At 36.0% G+C, this 24,013-nt stretch overlaps 1 protein-coding gene across 9 annotated transcripts in view; it reads right to left on the bottom strand.

Moving 5' to 3' along the window:
* Window positions 1-24,013, bottom strand: part of ncam1b (neural cell adhesion molecule 1b) — a 107,914-nt gene that overhangs the window by 8,902 nt on the left and 74,999 nt on the right. For 5 of the 9 annotated variants that reach the window (XM_081370228.1, XM_081370225.1, XM_081370227.1 and 2 more), the window contains 9 exons: window positions 22,191-22,341; window positions 20,298-20,485; window positions 19,336-19,432; window positions 18,875-19,045; window positions 16,105-16,233; window positions 8,336-8,460; window positions 8,043-8,223; window positions 416-611; window positions 55-171 (listed from right to left, as the gene is read on the bottom strand). In XM_081370228.1, coding sequence (XP_081226354.1) covers window positions 55-171; window positions 416-611; window positions 8,043-8,223; window positions 8,336-8,460; window positions 16,105-16,233; window positions 18,875-19,045; window positions 19,336-19,432; window positions 20,298-20,485; window positions 22,191-22,341 — 1,355 coding nt within the window. The remainder of the gene's footprint in view (window positions 1-54; window positions 172-415; window positions 612-8,042; window positions 8,224-8,335; window positions 8,461-16,104; window positions 16,234-18,874; window positions 19,046-19,335; window positions 19,433-20,297; window positions 20,486-22,190; window positions 22,342-24,013) is intronic. The other 4 variants (XM_081370226.1, XM_081370224.1, XM_081370231.1 and 1 more) reach the window with 1 other exon arrangement.

Genomic DNA, 24,013 nt, shown 5'->3' on the forward strand with positions numbered 1-24,013 from the left:
TAGCATCACTTCAAAGTGGTTAAGCACAGTACAATCACATAACATTGAGCTTACTCTGGTTCGGTCAGTGGGGTGGTCTCATTGGGCTCAGGATGTCCTTCTGCGTCATGATTGGCTGTGGCCTCTTCCTCTGTCCTAACTTCCACAATGGGTTCTTTAGACACATCTTGACTGCATGCAGAGAGAAAGCACACACATCTGCTCATTATACAGCAATGAGTAGAGTTTGATGAGGTCACTATAGTAGTGGCATAAGAGGAAGCTCTTTCATGCTGGTTTGATAATAGAAGCTTCTGTGACTGAAAATAATTCATGCTCAACATCCATATGCTTTACAATGCAGGGCCCTTGGCTGCTCTCGATGAGTGGTATGAGCTTGTTTGAGTGGATTAAATATAGTATTGTGGATACTCACACAAAGGCAGCTTTGCCCGTCTCTATGTCCTTGCCCTTGGTGCCTTGCCCGGGTTTACCGCAGATGCACATGAGGATGCCACACTTGTTGAGGAAGCAGCAGGTGGCGTCCACGATCAGCAACAGCAGCACACACACCAATATAAGAATACCAACAATTACTCCAGTGTTCATGCCCGTTCCATCTTCCATGGAGTCTTGAGGAGAAAGAGGAGAAATACAGAGACACAGACAGAGCAGGAGGGATCATCAACCCAAACTGGAGATGCACAAAATGCATGAAATGTAACAGTCAAGCAAGCAAGAGTTATTTTCAGACCACAAGACTATCAGGATTCAGCAAAGCAAAGACAATTGGTGAAGCCAACAAGGCAAAGCTAACAACTTCCCTTCAGTTGAAATTGTGCACTCACTGAATATAATACACATGTTTGGACTTAAAGGGACAGTTCACCCAATAATTCTGAATTCATTTACTCACACTCAGGTCGTTTAACTTTTTTTGACTTTCTTTAGCAGAACACAAAAGGAGAGTTTTTGGAGAATGTCCTGGCTGCTCTTTAGTATAATGAAAGTGAATGGGGACTGAGGCTGTTGAGCTCCAAAATAACAAAACAATAACTCATGTGAATGAGTCCGACTATGAATCTACTGAAAACTGATCAAGCTTGATTTCCCAAGTCAGGTCTGAATGTTTCCTGAGTTAACAGCTCACTAGAGGGGAAGATTGTCAGTGAATGACTTACATTTCAATGCATTAACGTTACTCACACATGACTTCAGAAGACTTCACACAGTATATATTTGTTTTTTAAGCTTCAATCCCCATTCACTTTAATTGTAGGGAAAAGAGTGGCAAGCATGTTAATTAAACATTTACCTTTTGTGTTCCACAGAAGAAAGCAAGTCACTCAGATTTGGAACAACATGAGCATGAGTAAATGATGAGAGAATCTTTGTCTACATCTTTGCAACATTATGCTTTCGTTTGACCACCAGTAGTAAAACAAAATATACTTACCAATAAACACCAGTGACAGTTAACATGATGATGATAAGATGACAACTGGCACAACAAACACTTTTTATGACATTATAATCTTAGTGTATCATTTTAAAGTACAAATACACTATTGTTAAAAAGTTTTAAAACCAGTAACACTTTTATTCAGCATGGACACATGAAATTGATCAAAAGTGACAGTAAAGACATTTGTAATGTTACAAAAAAACCTCAATTTAAAATAAATGCTTTTCTTTTGAACTTTCTATTCAGCAAACAATCCTGAAAAAAAAAAAAATCTCAATTTCTACAAAAATATTAAGCAGCACAAGCTGTTCTCAACATTGATAATAATTAGAAATGGTTCTTGAGCACTAAATCAGCATATTAGAATGATTTCTGAAGGATCATGTGACACTGAAGACTGGAATGATGATGCTGCAAATTCAGCTTTAACATCACAGGAATAAATTACATTTAACATTTTAAAATATATTTAAATCCTTTTAAATTGCAATCATTTTCCCGATATTACCGTTTTTACTCTATTTTTAATCAAACAAATGCAGTCTTGGTGAAAATAAGAGACTTTAATGTTAATATTTCAAAAACTTAAATCTCACCAACCCCAAACTTTTAAAGATATCAAAAAAGACACTACAACATTATATAAAAAAAATGAATTTAATAAATGCCACATGTGAACAATAGCCCCAGTGATGACTAAAATACATTGGGTCTCATTCACTAATAATTGTGTGGATGAAATGAAATTGAATTATTTATGAATTTATAATATAAATAGTCGTGATAAGATGAAATATAACTTTTTAACATGATTATAAGGCTGCACTGAGTAAGTGCTTTTTGCGTACGTGTGGTTTCAGTTGTTCTTATACGTTTTTGGTGAATCGTCATCTGTTCGTGAAAACATTAGTATGCAGCAGATTTCACGCACAAATTTGTACGTACGCATGCTTAGTGAATAAGACCCATTGCTATTTTTTTTTTTTTCAAAATATTACAGTAAGTAATTCATGTAGAAGCCTCAAAAAGTCTTTTAAGTAATAAAATAACATCTGAAAGTTGTGTTACAAAGTTTGTTCCCAAAGGACTGGTACAGATTTAGTTAAAACTTCCGCAGAGCAAAAGAAGTCTACTGAATATCAAACAGACAAGACAGTTTCTCTCTGCTTTTAATTTAGTGTTTCTCTCATTATTTAAGATGAAATGTGTCATTTGTCATTGTTGTTTCCAAACATATAGAACAATAGAGGCCCACAGAGACCATACATTATTATTATTCTGTCTCTAAAAACTTATTTTATGACTTCTATGGCCTTCAGTTTCATGATTTCTTCACTGTTTTTGCAACTGACAAAGCTCTGCACACTAGGTTATTGATAAATTGCATTTAAAACTACCCCCCAAAAAACAGATCCTCCATAACCTTGCATTTAGAAAAACCAAAAAGGTATGATTAATAAGCACTGTTTTATGGCGAGGCTAAGTGTCTAGTCAATTCCTTCTGGTGCCACTGAAATGACACATTGTAGCTTTACTTAAGCAAAAATACAGTGCAAATGTCTATAGACTGTATGTGATAGATAAAAAAAAAAACTTTTATTGACAAAAACTAAAAAGCACAGTCATTTTAAGCATTTGGTCATCTAAAACTGAATATATATTTTGTATTTTTCAGAGTTACTTTGTCTATGAGGCTCAGTGTTCCCAGCACATTAGAGAGATACAGAAACAAATCATGCAGAGGATCCTCAACATGAGGAGAAGACATTTCCTCAACTCTATCAAAGCAAAAGCAGCAATAACGGAGAGAGCAGGAGAGACACTAGAGTGCAGGAGACTGAAGAACCACTCAGAGTGACTACAAAACACAAAGACGGACACAAGATCACAGGCAGACCAAGCATTAACACAATAACAGCAACAACAACAAAGGGAAGGAGGAAGATATTGGCACCAGGACGTTTGCGTTATGAGTGCATGTGATGGTCCGTCCATATCCAAGCCCAGGAACAACGACAGGACAACAGAGAAACAAGGTAAAAGGGAAATGGGAAGAAAGAGAGAGAAAGAAAAACAAGAGGCAGAAAAATAAGTCAAACACAGAAACAACGTTTCAAAATGAAAAAAGTAAGGTGGGGATAAAAAGGAAAATGAATGAAGGCATAAGCTGAGGGTGAAAGGGAATGTGTGACAATAGTTGGGTCATTCTCAGTACATGTGTATTCATAATTAACTTCTGTAGAGATGCAAGTGCCCCTATATTAAGGTATTTTTTAAGGTTCCTAATTTTGTTTTGGAGGTTTCCTACATAAATCCAAGGTCAAAGTTTGCTCATAATATACACTGCAGCAGACCTCTCTTCTCAGTGTCTGAAACGGCTTGATCAAGGATCTCGAAACCCCTCCTTCTGAGAGCCTGCTCTGCTCTGATTGGTCAGATGGTGCAGTCTTTTACCCCTTACATTGTGTGTTGAAAATTTCCTATCTGAATTTCAGCTCCAGTGACTTACTCGGCACTTGTATACACAGTGATACGAACTGTAAGTTAAGATGGCGTCGGTTTTAAATACGGTCCCAAGTCCTCATCCTTTGAAAGTGCATGCAAAGTGGATTTGCTTTCGCAGAGCAGAAAACAGCGGACGATTTTGTTCTCTTCGACTCTCTTTATTCGCAAATGTTTTATGCGATATTCCAATTTTGTGCATAAGTTAAATTCGCAACTTTGGATGGAAACTTATCTAATGAAGACCATAGGCTGCCATTAAGCTTATATATAACTGATGAGTGATGACTAATTTCAGGCAGTTCAGAATCGCTTCTATCTTTTGGGAGACAATAAGAACATTTATAGTGCATTTTGATCCCTGAAACTTTGCAGTCCTTTTACATTAACAAATGGTTATATAACACACTGCATGAAAGATAATATCCAAAAAAGCATAATAAGGGCACTCTAAATAAAAAAAATAAAAAAAAGATACTATCATCAATTAATCCCACTGAAAACCTGTATGACTTTTTTTTTTTCTTCATTTAACAAAAAGAATTAAGCTATTTTATTTTCAGTGATTACAACCCCAAAACATTTTAATCTCCACTATCTATGGTGGTACATTATTATTATTCTGTCTCTAACAACTTATTTTATGACTTCTATGGCCTTCTGTTTCATGATTTCTTCACTGTTTTTGCAACTGACAAAGCTCTGCCCTCTAGGTTATTGATAAATTGCATTTAAAACTACCCAAAAAACAGATCCTCCATAACCTTGCATTTATGGAAACCTTGCATTCACTATCTATGGCAGTTACAGCCTTAGTACTTTGGGCCTGAGGTGGGGAAATATGATTCTCAAAAGTAATTCAAAAGCAACTAAAAAGAAATTATGATCAATACAAAACACATTAAAATAAAATAGCATTAAAAATGAAAATAAATAAATAAATACAAAACGTTCCTGAAATGATCTTGCATAAATGGCACCATGTCCTGAGGAATGACCCAGTTAACAAAAAAAGGCATGCAATAGCCCAGCAAATGGTTATGATGGGACAGTAGGAGTTGTTTATTAAACCGTAACGAGGATAATAACAGGAAGATGTTACTGAAGATTATGCAAAACACACAGAATTAGCACTTCACTTCATAATGCGGTCCCTACCACACAGCCCACACAGTTAGAAGCAAGCTATTCATTATATTTTAAGCTAATTAGAGAATACATGTACCTCACTGTACAACTTTTTAACCTAAAAAATGGTCTGAAAAAAGTCCTTGAAGACTGCGAGGCGCTGCATTAAAGAAACAGCGCTCTACAGACTCAGCAAGCAGTTAATGAAGATGTCAGTACTGTGTCTCGTTGTGCATCATTAACAACTAGTTGTTCAGTTCGGTTCCGTACATTTTTCTTGAAAATGCTGTTCATTCGGTTGTAGAATGTGGTTGTCACTCCCGTAAAGTACTGAACTGTACAGAACAGGATTAAGCACTAAAAGGTGACGACAACCGAATTTAGCTGCAGAGTGTAAAGACTTGTTGAACAATTACACATTATATATTCATTATTAACTGTTCCATAAGTAAAATGATGCTATTTGATGATGTCTGGGCTGAAAAAGCCCCACTGTGGCCAAAAACGTCACGCAAAATATATTTGTATGGCAGACAGGAACAAAAAGTCTAGATTGCAATCAATTATTTCCCACAAGTTTTCCATAAGCAGGGAACAGATTTGTTTTGAAAGATGTGCAAATTGGGCCCACATTAAACAAATCTCCATTGTAATTTGGAGCAGTTGTGAAATATGCCTATACTAGCATTGTAGCTCCAAGATGTACACAGTTCATTAACAAACAGCAGAATAATGCATGAGTTCTCATAAAATATTCAGTTAAGAAGTTATGAAATGCCAAATATGATTAAATAAACAGAAAACTTGCACACAAGTTGCTGAAATTGTTATTTCAAGTAAGTATGTGCTTAAATGTTCCTCAAAAGAAATAAATAAATATATATATGAATTGTAGTGGCTAACCACTACATTAAATCACTGCAATACTGCAAGACTTCTATTACGCCAACATCCAAGCTGTTCTCGGCTTTAACGTAAAAAATAAAAACACTTGAAACATGTTAGTGCCAGCAACTTTAGTAAAGTTCTAGTCAGGAGGTGATGTGGTCTCATTAGTATGCAGCAAGGAGTGCGCTTCTGTACTCGGAGGTGTGAGTAAGACAAACAGCCTTTGGATGTGGGCCATTCACAGCCTAGTATGCCAAAGAGAGCCGCGATTCAGCCCTCCTACGTCCAGAGGGCCGTCTCAGAGTGTTAATGAGGGAGAGAGACAACGAGGGACAGACAAAGTCTCTCTGCATTAAGAAGCACCAGATGCTTGTTACATTACAAGTGAAGCAGTGAAGCCCAGCTGTGGCCCTGGCACGCTTGACCAGAGCGCAACCCTCTCGTCTAAACTGCTGCCGCACACTACGCAGGGTTCGTAAACAGGAAGTGATTCTCCATCAGGAACTACTGCCCTGCTGCTAATGCTGAGGGTTAGCCTGGTCACAGGTGGATGGAGGCCAAAGCAATAACATTAAACAGACAGAGACTCAGAGTGTACCTGCATGTGAATGCAAGGGGTCTGTTGATTCGGTAACTTGGTTAGTGAAACTAAATTTGTTTTGCAAACTGACCATGCAAGTTTAATTTAAGATTAAACGTATTTATTTTTCAATAAATCAATGCTGATTTATTTAAACATTCAAAATACAAAATAATTAGATTAAAGAGGGAACATACAGGTACAATATCCGTTGCTGGCCCATATTAGAAAAAAAAGTGATTGTTTTTCTTTGTGATTTTTTGAATGTCCATTATTTAATAATAAAAAATAAGTTGAAATGTATATACAATAAATCGATCAAATATTTATCATATACTATATATAATAATCTAATCTATCTACACACACACGTATACACACACACACACACACACACACACACACACACACACACACACACACACACATATATATACATACATACACAGTATGTATCAAAAATCAAACTGTCAAAGCGATTTATCGCTAACATAAAAGTTTGTGTTTGTGTGTATACATATACATATGTTTGTGTGTATATATATATATATATGTTTGTGTGTGTATATATGTGTAACAATATATATATATATATATATATATATATATATATATATATATATATATATATATATATGTTTGTTACACACACACACACACACACACACAAACACACACAACAAACATTTTATATAAACAAACTTTTGTTAGATGCAATTAATCATGATTAATTGATTTGACAGCACTAATAATACTATTACAAATCCATCCGTCCATCTATCATATATCATATATAAATATATATATATATATATACACACACACACACACACACACACACATACATACACATACAGTACACTTACACACACACACACACACACACACACACAACATGTCAACTAACTCTAAGTAAAGTATTAGTAGACTGTTAGGTTAGTGTTTAAGGTTTGGGTAAGTAGAATAAGTTGCCATGTAGTTGTAAATAGTTACTTATAGTTAGTAGAATGTCTAATGTGGAACACTGAAATAAAATGTTATCAAGTATTATGTATTTTTAAAAATAATAAATGTAACTGCAAAATTCACAAAGTAAAACAAATGACACTTTTTGTCAGACAGAAACAGAATTCAGAATTCTGTGATCAAAATTGCCCCTCTGTCTCCCCACTTTATGCATATGGCTAAACCTAAAACAGCTCAAATGGCCAGCTCGAAGAATGCTATCAGCATCTCACACTATCTTATGTTATACAAACATAGCATCAAGAATCCCATAAGAACAAGCCAAATGTTTTGTCTGTGTGCTTCGTGATCTGCCGTGTAGCATGACTCACTGTTTATCATGCAGTGTAAGTGAAGGCACAGACTGCATTCGCATGTTTGGTGTCATTACAGCTCTGAGTCATCTGTTAAAATCAGTGTGCTTGATATTGGCAGCGAGGGTGAACACAGAAAAGGAGGGATGGAAGGAGAGACTGAGGGAGGGATGGTGGTTACCTGTGGTAGCTGCAGGCTCAGGTGAGGTTTTGAAGGTCAGGGTGCCTGGCTTGGACTTGCCCTGCTGGTTCTCTGCCACCACAAACACATCATACTCAGTGTCCCATTCCAGACTGGTCAGCATTATGTACTCGCTCACGTTGGGAAGACGGATCTCAGGCTTCCAGTCGGGGTCTTCCCTCTGTGTACCAAAAAGCAGCCATGTAACGATCACAAAGTTGAAAAAAAAAAAAAAGAAAAAAAAAAGAAGGAAAACATTAAATATAATCTATTTATTTATTTTGAACACTCACAGCTTTGTATCTGACCAAATAATGGGTGATTGGCGACCCTCCATCGTCTTGTTTGATCCACTTTACTTTGAGAGCATTGCCTTTGGAGTGCAGAGTTCCCTCGAGTATAGGAGGACTGGGTTCTCCTACAACAACAAACCAGTTACAATGACGTGAGAAAAAAGCGCCATAACTTAAAGGGATAGTTCACCTAAAAATTAAAATACTTAATTTACTCATCCTCATGTCGTTCCAACCAATGAGACCAAAATATTCAAGACCAAAATCACCCCTCAAATCATCTGTGTATCAAGCAAGCTTCCGTTTACTATATTTGATGTGCTCTATGTATGAGCGTTGATCAATGTTTATACGTGAATAAAATCCTAAATCTGTTTGTAATATAAAGGGATTGGGTCATTCAGAACACTAGGAATATATGGATTGATTTTGGTCTTTATGAACTTGTTAAAGCGTCAAAGTTTTGGTGGAATGGACTTTAAATGGAGGGACAGAAATCTTTCAGGTTTCAATACAATTATATTAGTGAAAGTCTAATGGGTTTGGAACGACATGAGGATGACTAAACAACATAAGACATAATTTTCATTTTCGCATGAACTACTCCTTTAATAAGAAGATGTGGAAAAGGAAGAAAGTTCTAAACAAGAAAGCAAAATCAGCATTAATCCTTGGTATTATGTGTAGTGACAGGCTGATACATGTGCGATATTTGGCTATTTTGAGATTACCAGCACTGACCAATAACAATGTCAATCACGTTGTTAAATGTCAACGTCAGTGTTAAAAATGAACTCAATCTGTCTTGACAATTGTTTAAAAAAATTATTTAACATCTTCCTATAGTTTCATTTCAGCCGTTTCCTTTGAATCATTTCTGTGTACATCTCTTTTGCTGTTAATGATGCAGCAATGTGTAATTTCCCAGCCATAACACCAAAAATAAATAATTAGGTATCTTAAAGAGTCCTCTAGTTCAAAAACTCAGATAGTCGATCCACAATACAACTCATAATAACATTAATAATGCAATAATATTATCAATAATTGCTGAAAATAAAATTCAGCTATTTTCTAATTAATTAAACTATCAACAGATTAATCATCAAAATGGTTGCAGTGCAACTGCAAACTCATGCCATTGACGTTTGAGTCAGAAGATGACATGAAAAATTGACATGCCGCAGCTTTAAACTATATTATGCATACATCAGCATTATACCAGCTATTGGCCACCCAGGTCCGTAGACATCAATTCTGGCCAATGAAAAGCCAATCGACCACTAATTACAGGTATTAAAAGGTGGCGATTTTCTAACTCTCATAAATCTAAGCATCCTACACACCAATGATTCCATTTAGGCAAGTAATAGAATAATATGACACATGGTGCTTGGCTGGGCCTCCTTAGATGAGTAGGCTGATATTTGGAGGTCACGGTGAACTGTGAACATCCCTATAGAGCCATTCATGTGTACAGTATGAGTGCACTGTGAATTGGGAATATTTCAATGGTGCTGTTCACTGAGGCCTCTCCTTCACGGGCCATCATGATCCATTTCATTTTAATGACCAGCGAATGCTCGTTTGATTCACTACATTAGTTTGACGCCGCAGAGTGACACGTAACAACACTGCAGAAAGAAGCTACGTGTGTTCATGGTGGATTGAAAAATGAAGGCATTTTACTCTCATTAAGGGAGTAATTAGCTATTAGCCTGTACGAGGAAGACACTTTCATTCACACAACCTTTCTTTTCAGGTCTTTTTTCTTTCATTTTGTTAGGCCAACTCATTCACCGGTCACCCTGATTTAAACGCTTAATTTTGTCTATGCTGTAGTGAAATAATCAATGTCATCAATCAGTTGCTTCACTTCTCCAGTGGAGGGGGATACATATTTTCAGAGAGGTACACTACACATCTAATTGTCTTTGGATCTGCTACAAAGCACCATAACCACAAAAACTAAACGAGATGCAATAAAAATGCAGTAATTAATCTTAATGTGTTACGAGGTTATAAAAGTGCACACATAAAATGGGAGAAGCACCACTAACTGGTGTGAGGACGGAGTCACAATCCCAAACTATCAGCTCAGTTAACAAGCAGATATTCTACTCGACTGACAGTTTAAAGGGTCATCAATAAACACTCATCTCTTTCATAATGAAAGCGCAGCATTGCATGATTAATTCCATCCTCCTTAGCTATCTGTCCCTACAGGATACAGTTAATGAAATAATCATATACACAAGGGAGCAAACAGCAGTAAATTAAATGAGACTAAAAATAAAAGTTTTACACGTTTGCAAATTCACTTATAATGATATTCTTGGGGGAATTCACCAAGAATTAATTGAACCGTTTATTTGCACATGCTGCCTGTGTTGTTTTAGCACCTGATTTGGGAAAGGCATTATGTAAATTGGGTAATGAGCAAACACGCCCTAAAATGGCCCAGTTTGCAGAGTGCTAGGTTGCAGAATTGGGCAAAATTCACATTTGAAAAATGTTGGCATTTGAATTGGCCACACTCACAGGAAGTTGAATTGGAATGACAGGAACTGCAATTCAAAGATGGTTGGTTGGTGTGCTCTTATGTATGCGTGTTAATGTTTATATGTGAATAAAAGCCTAAATTAAATCCAATCATCATTGCAACCATGTCTTAACTTGGATCAAATGAATTAACTGATCAAAAATATCTATATTTGTGTTCCAAAAAAGAATATAAGTCTTATGAGGGTGACATAATTTATGACAGAATATTCATTAATAGGTGAACTATCCCTAGTGAACCTATACAAAAATGTAATTAAAATACATTTATTCCATACTAAGATGGAGTACTTCTTTATTGCACAATGCACATTTCTCAATATTAAGCTTAAAATGTGTTATCACTATTAGTTAAGGAAAGTATGATCTCTATATAATATCAGTCTTTAAATGCAACATATTTAAAGTGTACCTAAAGTATACTTGCAATAGTTGCACTTTAGCACAATCAAATATAATTAATTCTATCTTTAATTGGACCTCAGAACTACTTCTGGATAACTAAAGTGCATGTAGTATAAAATTAGTTGTTCCAATTTAGCAGACTTTAAGTCTATCAGTTTAGTATACCAAAAGTACAATTGCAGGGTATTTATTTTAAGTACATAAATACAGTATTTGAAAGTATTTGTAGTATACTTAGCATAAAATAAATGCATTTCAAATACATTTTAGTATATTTATTTTTCCCTAGATTACTTTAATTTAAATATGCATGGCACTACTTCAGTGTATCACCTGGTTAAACTGGATTGCACATGGTTTGTGAATAAAATGCAAAGTGGTGCAACTGTTAAATAAATTTGTCTCTTTTACTCATAAAAAGACAAGCAAAATGCAGCCCAGCATACTCCAATCATGGAAACATCGTAAAACCTATATAAATAATCAAGGTGTGTATGCTAAATAAGCAACTGTGCAATGAAAAGTTTTCTGTATATAGAGTCATCATGAAATTTACATGCAGGTAAAAACAACCAGAACATCAAAGGACATAGTTTGGAGAGGAGGGGAGGAGCCCTGTAAAAGGTTCAAAGGTATGCTGAAAGGAAATGTGGTACTGCGAAAGTTACTGAAACATGCTTGAAACTGGAGAATAAATAAACCATTGAAATCAACCACTTGCAGCGTCTACTGCAGCATTTTTAGGGATTTCCTAATTTGGATATAATTGTACAGTAGTAGCAGCATATCCAAAGATGAAAGGATGTCAGTCTAGAGAGTGTGTAAACTCGCTGCTTGTCAAAATGTTTAGACTGAACATAAAAGACTGAGATTGTCGTACCCAGCGATCACCCTGGGGAAATGTTTTTCAGCTCCAGAGCTTTTGATGTCATTTCCATGGTTGGCAGGACACGGCATCAACTTTTTTTTAATTTTTTTTTTTTTTACTCTATATTCACCACGGAAGATAATTTGTGCAGTCAGAGCGCAGTGGTTGCTCAAGGGTAACAGTCTCCGTTAAAAATTGGGAATGGATGAATTTTCATGACCTGTCTGAGGGGATTTAATTCTAGAAATGTGACAGGAGTGAGTTATAATGGCTGGTTAGGGATGAATGCAGTGATCCTTATGTGAGTGAGGGATAATCCTGTACCTGAGAGGATGAAGCTAGGCCAGAGTGTTTACCTTCTGCTCATCAGTGTGGATGACATCACCAGCACCATGCAAGCCACATGACACAGTCACATCATATGCACGCACATGATTGGTTGAAAGGAAATTGGAAGAGGTTGCATGAAAGATACAAAAATACAGACACAAATGTAACTATGTAAAAAAAAAAGTCAAGGGTTAGAACAAACTGCAGAGAAACATAAAACCAAGCAACTTAAAATGGTTTTAAATCACAAAGATCACAACATTGAGCACAGAAGCAGAAACACACTGAGCAGGATTTCCTCTGAGAGATTGAGCATATGGTCTGCGTTTAAACAACTGAAAAGCTAAAACTAGTATACATTTACATATTCTAAAGATAATGTGAGTGGTACTTGCTTTTACAAAACATGCAACATAAGGGTGTTCTGCTATGTGGCTGTTATATTGTTCCTATTGGTTGTCAGCATGTTGCCATGTTCTTCTTGGTGGTTGCTACTGTAAGTGGCCCTTCTAGATGGTTTCTCAACTCAAAAAGGGCCCACTCCAAAATGACATTCTTTTCTTTAGATATGGCTTGGTTTCCTTTCTTAAAAGGTTAGTTCAGCCAAAAATGAAAATTTACTCACCTTCACGTTGTTCCAAACCCGTAAGATTCTTCGAAACACAACTGAAGTCATTTCTGTCCCTCCATTGACAGCTAAAAAAAGTACATAGAGATTGCAAAACTAATCAATTTGAATTGAGTGATTTAGTCCAGATATTCTGGAGAAAACTCACATTATTTGTTGAAAAGGTTTAACTTAGGCAATAATAATTTTAATTTTGATAAATTTTTAAATGTGAATAAAAATTCTATCTGTTCATCATATAAAATTTGGACTAAACCACTCAATTCACAAGGATTAGTTTTACAATCTCTTTATGAACTTTTTGAAGTGTCAAAGTGGTAGTTGCGTAGCTGTCAATGGAGGGACAGAAAGCTCTCAGATTTCATCAAAAAGATCTTCATTTGTGTTCTGAAGATGAACAAAAGTCTTACGGTTAGGAACGACATGAGGGTGAGTAATTAATGACAGAATTTACATTTTTGGGTGAACTATCCTTTTAAGGATAAGTCCTTATGGGACATATGCACCACCTGTTTTATCATGTGCCATGCGGAAAAAAAAACACTCTTTTTGCCACATGATTTGAGGTATTATTCATGTGCTCAGCAAAAACTTGTTCAAATTCTATATGTGCAACTGTGATAGTGATGCTTGCTTTAGAAAACACTCCTAAAAAGTTGTCAAATCATATTTCTCAATGAAAAACAGAGGAAACACTTAAGTATTCATACAATACTGGGGGATCGTGCATTCGTTTTTGGACAAAGCAGGTGATACATTAAGCACATAACAACATATTAAGAAATATTCAAAGTTGATCAACTTCAAATACTTCACGTGTACTAATAATTGGATTTACTGTGTGTTGCCTAAAGATAAAGACATGTGGAGGCATATTTGCAGCCACAAACCCCCACAATGATGTAATATAACTCTTTATATTACATACAGAAGGATCTTTATGGTTTCTGGTTTAATATAATACAATAATAATGAAGAGCATCATTCAGCTGCATAACAAACCTGTGTCCTCAGTATGAAAATGAAAAATCCCATCTAGGGAGCATATGAAAAAAGAAAATGTTCACTTTTATTTAGTTTGATAACTGTATCTGAGGAAACAACTAGCATATTAACTTAAAGACCCCATGAGAACAAATGAAAAGTTTTCTTTAATACCTTTCGTTTGGTTTGATACTAGGGAGGGACATTCTCATTCTAAAGAGCATTTGACTGGACAAAAATGTATATATGTTCATTTGCTCAACTTTTACAATAACATACATATGCTCTCATCCTAAACATGGACTTAAAGCCACTCAACTCTCATTTTGATTTCATGGGGTCTTTAAATCCTACAACTACTAGAAATTCTATTAACAAATAATAAAATGTAAAAAAAAAAAAAAAAAAAATTTTTTATAAATGAATATGATGATCACAAGGATCACAGGGTAAACACTTACTTGAGTAAGAATAACCTAAAGGATTCCATGTGAAAAAAAAAAAAAAAAAAAACACACACAAATGGGAAACAAAATAGGAGAAAATCACATACAATGACAGGATGAAAAAAAGAGAAGTCTGAAAATGTCAAAGGGTAAAAGTCGGTAACAAGATCAGACAGAAATACTTTCTCATCACTCATACATTACCTGAATTAGAGTCATTACTCTCTCACACTAAATGGGTTTTGTTTCATGTACTGACAGGAAATAAATCCCAGTGTACAATGTGTTGAGTGCATTATGTGGTCACGGCACCTTTGGAAGTCCAAAACATCCCGCTGATCACACAAACAACCACCAGGAGGAGTAAGAGCGTAGATGTGTGTGGTGTGTGAATGTGATGAGAATATCAACACAAATCACGGAAATATTCTCACTCAGGACATAAAATTCTGCCAACATTCCACAAAACATCAATAAAAATCAATCATAACAACGCACAAATGTAGAGTGCGTTGTTATGATTGATTTTTATTGATGTTTTGTGGAATGTTAGCAGAATTCTATGTCCTGAGTGAGAAGATGATGTTCTGTTCTTACCAGTCAGATTATAGATGAATCCATTATTGATGTAAGAAATCATTTATGTAAGGTGTGACCAGTATATATGTATGAGTATATATACAGCATGAATATGCTTAGCAGCAGTAAAACTGCCAAGCATATATTATTTATATGCAGTGATTTGCAAATGCATCACAACCGTTAACCAATGTTCTCACTGCGCTGAATTACAAATCTTACATTATTTTTAGTCCTCTGTGATCTTTATTTCTATCCACCGGAGGTCATAATTGGCTATTTTTAATATGTCCGATTTTATTTTTTTTTAATATTCTTGTCAAAAATAATAGAAATGTGCTGAAGAAGTTCTTAGCTTCCATTAATAGTACATCCATAAGCTTCGACCAATAAATGATTAAAATAACCACCTGGTTTCTCTTGATGAATAATAACCTGCATGAGGTGCAAAACAATGGATAGAAAAGTGGGAACGGTTTATTGGTTGTCAAAAAGAGGCAGTTATATTAAACCACCCAGGTATCGCCTAGAAAAGGTTGTCCTTCAGAACTCAGAGAGACGCCACAGAGAGGCTAACAATTACTCTGAAGGAGCGACAGAGTTCAATTCAGCTGAGAACAGAGTAAAGGTGAGCCAGTGAACCGTATCAAGAGCTCTACGCAACACTGTCCTGTAGGGGAGGCAGGCACAAAAGAAGGCATTGCTCAAAAAGATGTTTCATGCTGTGCTTCACTGGATTTGTAATTCAGTAAAATGAGAGAATTGTTCAAGGGACTGAAATGTTAATATTCAAACTACTTAAATCATTAGGGCCTGCTCTTTAGCACCATCAGCACAAACTGTATCTTTTAGCAACTGCGTCAGCCAAAGACATCACACTAGCTGGTTGATAAGGTTTGTGGGCCGTCACACCACGCTGCACTGCTGTTGTGCTCCTGAGAGAGAGAGAGAGAAGCGTGATACTCACGGACTTGCTCGGTTTTGAAGACCAATGACGGGCTGCTGTCGCCTTCGCCCTTGCCGTTGATAGCAGACATCTTGACTTCGTAATCGTTTTCGGGTTTAAGGCCGGTGACTGTGACTGAATTCAGTCCTGCTGGGAAGCAGCGACAAGCAGATTTAATCAAAAACCCATTCATTCATTCATAAACAACATAATGCAAGTTAAATGGGCAACGCAAAACCTTGCCACAGAACATGGCGGAAATACAGTTGAAGCTATGGGCAGTGATGCTGACATTCAATATCATGGTGGTAAAAACAAAACAAAAAACACATTACTTAAAAGGATATTTCATTTAAGAATGAAAAGTCTGTCCTCATTTACTCACCCTCATGTCATTCCAAACCTGTATGAATTACTTTCTTTTGAGGAAAAAAAGATATTTTGAAAAATTTTGGTAACCATTGACTTCCACTGTAAAAGAACACATTTACATTCCTCAAAATATCATCTTCTATATTACACAGAATTAATAAAGTCACACAGGTTTGGAATGACACGAGGGTGACATTTGATAACAATTTTCATTTTTGTTGATCTATCCCTTTAATATATTACATGGCCCATGTTATTACTACTGGAGCATTCATGAAACATGAACAGAATGCATTTCTAACAAATTGAATGTAAAACCATTTGGTTTCCTTCCAAGTGTCCTTGCTACAGTGTAATTAACTGTAAAAAAAAAAAATCACGGCAACACTTTATTTTACAGTGTCCTTGTTACATATGTACTTACCATAGTAATAACAGTAAATTATGCATAATTACATGCAACTAACCCTCAACCAAATCCTAATCCTACCCTAAAGTAAGTACATGTGGTTGCTTAATATTACTCGGTACTTAAATATATAATTACACTGTAACAATAACAGCTTAAAATAAAGTGTAATCAAAATCACTGAGTGAAATTGTGAAATGTGCTTACTATAGGGGTAAAGGTTAGGATTAGGGTTTGGTTTCGGGTTAGTTGAATGTAATTATGCATAATTTACTGTTAAGTATATGTGACGTCTAACGAGGACAGTAGCTAGGTTTCCATCTACCTATTTATATGCGCACTTTGGGATATTGCATAAAAAAATTCTGAATGGATATGACAAAATGAGCATAAATTCTAAAAATGTGCATAAAAAAAATGTACGCACTCAATTGAGGCGGATATTTTTTTTTTATCCAAGAAGACATGCGCATAATGTAAACTATGTCGGAAACTCATTTACCAAATAAATCCTTCAACGCAACTGTCGCAACACAAAACTTACTTTGCCTCAACAGTGGATGTGATTGGATGTTTGTTTGATCATTCTGCAATGCCTGAGCCACAGTCTGTCATCAAAACGATTTGATAAAAATGACCTCCCAGAAGAGTCTCGCATGATTGCGTTCCCAAACACCAGGCATAACAACGCAAGATAGCATGACAGCGTTTATTGTTATTCATCTATTTGCTCTGAGATGCCAAAAAAGAGCAACAATGCCTTCCACGATTGCAGCAATTTACATTTCTATTAAAGATATTTTGCACCAATTTCATAGGAAGTGATGATTTTGCTCTCTTGAACACATAGGATAGAACACTGCTATATTCACAAATGTTTTATGCAATATTCCAAATTTGCCCATAAGTTAAATTTGCAACGTTGGATGGAAACATAGCTACTCTAAAATAAAGTGTTGCCAACCATTCTTTTATCAATTGTTTATTTTCTGCTTGTGTTTCATGAATAAACACCATTACATGCAAACCTCATTCATTACAGAAATAACAGATTATGTCAACAAGTTCTTGAAATATTTGTAGAAATACAGTACACTTTCATAGCAAGTAGATTTTTCCCTTCAATCCAGTTACAATGTCAACGTTCTGGCACCCAAAAAAGACAATTTAGTTTATGATCATTTTACTCGAGTAATGGTTGCTGAAAATTCAGCTTTGCCATTAGAGGAACAAATTACATTCTTAAAATATATTAAAATAGAAAACAGTTATTTTAAATTGTATTAATATTTATTTTTGATTAAATAAAAACACCCAAAAGAGATTTCTTTCAAAACATAAAGAAAATATATTACCGACCCACATTTTTTAACAGTAGTGTGTTAAAGGTGCATTGTGTAATATTTAGGAGGATCTGTTGTGGTTTATAAAGACCTTACTTAATGAACCGTTATGTTTTTATTAACTTCAAATGAGCCATTTCTATCTACATACACCGCGGGTCTTTGACATGTTTCTACAGTGGCCCTAAATGGACAAAAACGTTTCGTCACTATGTTGTTCTTCGTACAAAGAAGCTAGCTAAAGTCAGCGAATAAAACACTGACATAATGATGAACAAGTAACAATAATATTCGCAATAACATAATTTTACTGAATAATTAAGTAAACCTAATTTCTTAATTTATCTTTGTAAAGAAACCTCATTGCTTAACTGGCTACTCTCTGCTGTCTCAGACGACGACATCTTTTCCTGTCGGCCACCGTAACTTCTGTTGGGTGCAATTCACAGCCTCACCACCAGATGGCGGTAGAAATTACACACTGCACCTTTAATGTAACCATTGATGTGACGTAAACACCATAACAATTTCTGAATGAATCATCTTATTTTAAAAGTTCTGTTTTCCACCATATAAATCCACTATTAAAGTCTACAAACCATACAGTAGTGTTGATATACCATATGATACAGATGGCTAACTGCTTCTGTTCATGTGACAGACTTACCGTCTTTCACCTCATAGACTCGCTGCACCCATTTTCCTCGACCCACGGCTCTCCACTCGGCTCGGTACTTGAGCACAGGAACTCCTCCAGTGGACACGGGCTCTTCGAAAAGCACCTGAGCCGTGCTGGAGTACGGTTGCACTTGAGTGATGGCCGGCGCCGAGGGCACATCTGCACCACAAGGGAGACACTTTACAATACGCAGTGGGAAAACATCACTTTATCAGCTTATGCCTGATAATACGGCTGATTGTGCCGCTTTGTGCCGAGCAAAAGTTTACACAAGGAAAATTTGAGCTATTGCATTGCACTTTATTGAACAAAGGCGAGAATTGCAGGTAATTACAAAAATACAGTACCTGGAAAGCAAAAATCATCCAAACACTCAATGTCAATGCAATATTCTACCACCATAAATGATTATATTGTGTACATTTTGAGATCAATACAGAGAAACAGACCAGCTGGTATCATGATGAACTCTCTGGATTCGGTCCCAATCTCATTGGAGGCAGTGCAGTTGTAGTTGCCAAAGTCGCTCTGAGACTCTGGACTGACCTGGGACAGATCAAATGAATGCATTAACCTCTAGTCTCCATCTCATCATTTACCTTTTAAACGTGCATTTTACCACTGTCATTCCATTAGATGTGTATTTACTCCTGACAGTGTGCTCACTGTGCTAAAATAAAATATAAGACACATAGGCTGCAGTAGTGCCCTACAGCAACCCTACCGCTTCCTGGATAAAGCTCAGAAAACAGATCCAGGTCACATTTCACCCCAAAACCAAAATAAATAAACTAGGTGTAACATTGCAAACACAGAAAATTAAGCTCGTTTTTAAAACCATTAAGAATGCAGATAACTCATGAATCATTATATTTGAAGAAATATTTTAAGTGAACCTGAGAATGTCATTCAGTTCCATTAGAATTCATATTATTTACATGAAAGAGCAAAAGGTTGATAATAACTATTGTGGTTAAGCACACAAAATTCGGCGTAATAATGTAGCCTGCAAAAAAAAAGTCACTGGGCAAATCAGTGTATAAATCAAAACAAATCTGTTTCTTAAAATGTTTTTTGTCACTAGGATGAATGTGATGAATATTGACAATGAAGAAAAAAAAAATCTTCATAGTCCCAAGACAGGCTTCATTAATAAAATAATATAATATAATATAATATAATATAATATAATATAATATAATATAATATAATATAATATAATATAATATAATATAATATAATATAATATAATATAATATAATATAATAATCATATTTCTTTCTTTTGATTTAGGGGTGAAATATGACCAGCACATGTTCTTTGTCCAGTTTTGTTAGATTCCCCCTCTGGGTTCATGTGTACAGTATTTGGAATGATTATGTTCTTAGGAAGGCGTCTGTGTGGGCCGTACCTCCAGGTAGCTGGCGGAAGGCCTGTTGTAGATCTTGATATTGGAGGTGTTAGCGTTAGGAAGCTGGAGGCCGTCTCTCAGCCACGTAATAGACACATCGCTGGGGTGAGCCAGCACTTCACAGCTGATGTTGGCTGGGTTGCCCTCCCATGTGTAAACAGCTACTGGTCCCAAGATTTTGGGGGAGTCTGTGATGAAAAGCAAAGCATTTACAACTGAAAAACAAACAAACCTGCTGGTAGCACTGGCCCATTACCGCCCGTCTCCATCCGCTAAGGGAGAACAAAGCCTGCGTTTTCATTATCTTTGAAGCCTTAATTCTGAGGATAAGGTGGTAAAAGATCAAAATGTCCATGGCTTAAACAGAGCTGAGAGCTGAGTGCTGAAAACACAGCGCTTTGTGATGTTGAACACATCTGTTCGTGGCAGTACATAAAAGCCAATCACGCTTCACTGGCTTTAAAAAGGCCCCTCCTCCAAGTATTGTCCCTGAATAGCACGCTGGGGGCCGACTGCAGGCTCCCGTGACGTATGCGGTCGGGCCCGCGTTCCCTCACAGACTGTGTGCGAAATAACTGCCAGCCCGCTGAGATGCTGTTCTCACATTCATCAGAGCTTCAGATGTCATTAGTCCCATTAGAGCAATACACGGCTGGTACAAATGCACAAAACATGCGAAGAGGGAGGCTTGTAATTTCACAGCATACGTCGCTACTAATTCGAAAACAAATACAAACAGGCGCAGTGGGGGGAGCACAATGAGAGAGAAAATGGGAGGTAATGTTTTGCTTGCTACTGATTGCAATTAATAACATTTAGGGAAGGAGAGTGCTTCGTTTTTGATGTTACAGCAATATGAATTGTAGAAACAAGTAAATTAGTGCTTTTTGGTCGCCTTAGAAACAAAAACGCCTTAGGATTTATTTTTTTGGTTCACTACAAATATATGCACAGTACTGTATGTACTGATTTGACCAAACTTCTTGCACTAACAGCCTAGATTTTAATCAAATGAAATATGCTATCTGCTCTGACGCCATTGTGCTAACCAGACATGACTAAACAAAAAAAGAAACAATAAATCCGTCTCTTCCATTTAAATCCTAACCATTATTTGACTAACCAGCCTTAATGAGCAACAGGACATTTTGTCAATTCAATAGGTTTGAAAATGTATTGGAATAACATCAATATTAGTTTATATAGTTAATATAATTTATTATGGACAATATTTTAATAAAATATTGGTTATCGGCCGATATTAAAGATTTTTTATAATTTATTTACCGGTATTCTACTCCATATTTGGATATATATATTGGCCGATATTGGATATTCAATTGTTTATGCTTATTTCTTTTGATTTGTAATATTTTTATCATCTAACATTCACTGAAAGTTAAAAACCATAATTTTTTACTGAAATTAATATTAGCCATTAGTTATGTTATTGGCCATAACATCAAAACACATTGGCATCTGCAAGAATTTTAATATGCATGTGCATCCCTAATATCCCTTTAATGATTTAAAAGTTCTCCACATGTTTTTGTGGTATTAACAATAAATCACTTTAATGACAATAGTGGAAATTTTTCAAAATTGACATCCCTAGATTTCACACTCAATGTGGACACACAAAACCTTGAAAAAACACTGTTTTCGAATCATGCGTGTCCTGTAGCGGGGGAGGGGGTGATGATGTTGGGGGGTGGCTGTAGTTTTGATACATTAACTACCATGCTCTACTGAGTTGCCTTATGCTCTCTGGACTGCAGCCGAGCAGCAGTGCTGCTGTGAATTAAACATATGCCTCTGAGGCAAATCAGTGTGGTATCCAACAGTACGTGTGAGTGATAGAAGCTAATGAGGCTACAGATACTATAGACTCACAGCGCACTTCCAGATACACGGGCTGCGACGTCTCTCCGATGGCGTTGCGGGCAGTGCAGAGATACTCGCCGGCGTCTGTGTACTGAGCGTACTTCAGGGTGAGAGAAGACACGCGGGCGTCACTGCGGACCAACACTTCACCATCAGGACTCTGAACACAGAGACAAGAAGGGAAAATTCACTGCAAAATTCATACTTCCTTCAGCCAACTAATAGTTTTCCCTCAAAAGAAAATTCTGTCATCGGTTACTCACCATCATGTCATTCTAAACCAGCATGGCTTTCTTTATTTCCAGCACCACAGGCTGTCAAACTCCAAAAAAAGCACCATAAAAGTGGTTTTATAGCTTCAGAAGAATTGAAATGTACAAGACACATATGAAAATTTTTTGGGTACTTTTATGGTGCTTTTATACTTTATATTTTTTGAGCTTTTGGTCATATCATGCTGTCATTTTACAGAGAAAAGCAACTAGTATTTCGTTTTCACAAGAATGGAAAAAGTCAGATGAATAAATGATGACAGAATGTTAATTATGGGTTAACTATTCCTTTAAATTAATAAACACGTTTGCTATTATCTTCCTAAATGCACTATATAGTTTGCAAGTCCATTTCTATAAAAAAAACAAAAACATTCTCAGAGTCTAAAAATCTTCATTTTTAAGTATGTAAGACCTGAAACATATCAGAGAAGCAAACCTGGTAAAAAAGGAGGTTTGGTGAACGGCAGACATAAATAAGAGGCTTTTATGTGCTGAGTCTTTGGAGAGAAGATGTGAGGAGGAACATAAATAATGCAGACCATAAGGTAGGGGAAGCCATTTCTTCAGCGCTGTTACTTCATCAAAAGCTACGTCACACGATCTCAGCTGGCTTGGACCATTTTACCACGTCCCAGTGCTCATTTTAAAGACAAGCATAGATCTTAACAAGCCACGCTCGCATCTTCTTTTAGCTTGCTGTTCCACTTAACCTTGAGGATCTTATGAAGATAAGTGGGATCTATAACCAACGTTTCCTCAATGACTGCGCAATTTGCATATAGCAGGGGTGTCAAACACATGGATACAGCCTGTGGAGGAGACTAATCTTGCCCATGGGATGTTTTGAGAAAAGAAAAAGAAGAATGTTGTAAACTATTTTACAAATGTAAGATGTTTAGATACATTTACTAGAAATCGGAAAAGTACAGATTATATACACTACTGTTAAAAAGTTTGGACTCTGTACATGTCTCTTATTCGCACCATGGATGCACTTATTTATTTAAAAACAATACAGTAAAATGGTAATATTGTGAAATGTTATTACGATTTAAAAAATTAATTTTAATTTTAAAATTAAATTTATTCCTGAGATGGCAAAGCTGAATTTTCAGCATCATTACTCTTCAGTGTCACATGATCCTTCAGAAATCATTCTAATATGCTGATTTGCTGCACAAGAAACATTTCTTAATAATAGAAATAATAGAATAGAATTTTTAGAATTGTTTTTGTATTTTGATCATTGTAGGACAAAAAGTATTATTTTCTTTCAATCAAACAATAAATAAATAAATGTTACTGACCCAAAACGTTAGTATTTTTATATATAATATATAGTGATTATTGGAAAAAAAGAAAAATGAAGAAGTAATTTGTTCCAGCTATTCAAATATTGTGTAGTAAAGAGAAAAAACTATTTGCTGTCCATTAAACTGAATACTTGGGCTGAACAGATCTCAGAATGAACTCACTTTCTCTTTCAAACACACACACACACACACACACACACACACACACACACACACACACACACACACAGGACTGTAATGAGAA

This window comes from Scardinius erythrophthalmus (genome assembly GCF_964197995.2).
Source record: "Scardinius erythrophthalmus genome assembly, chromosome: 7".
NCBI lineage: Eukaryota > Metazoa > Chordata > Actinopteri > Cypriniformes > Leuciscidae > Scardinius > Scardinius erythrophthalmus.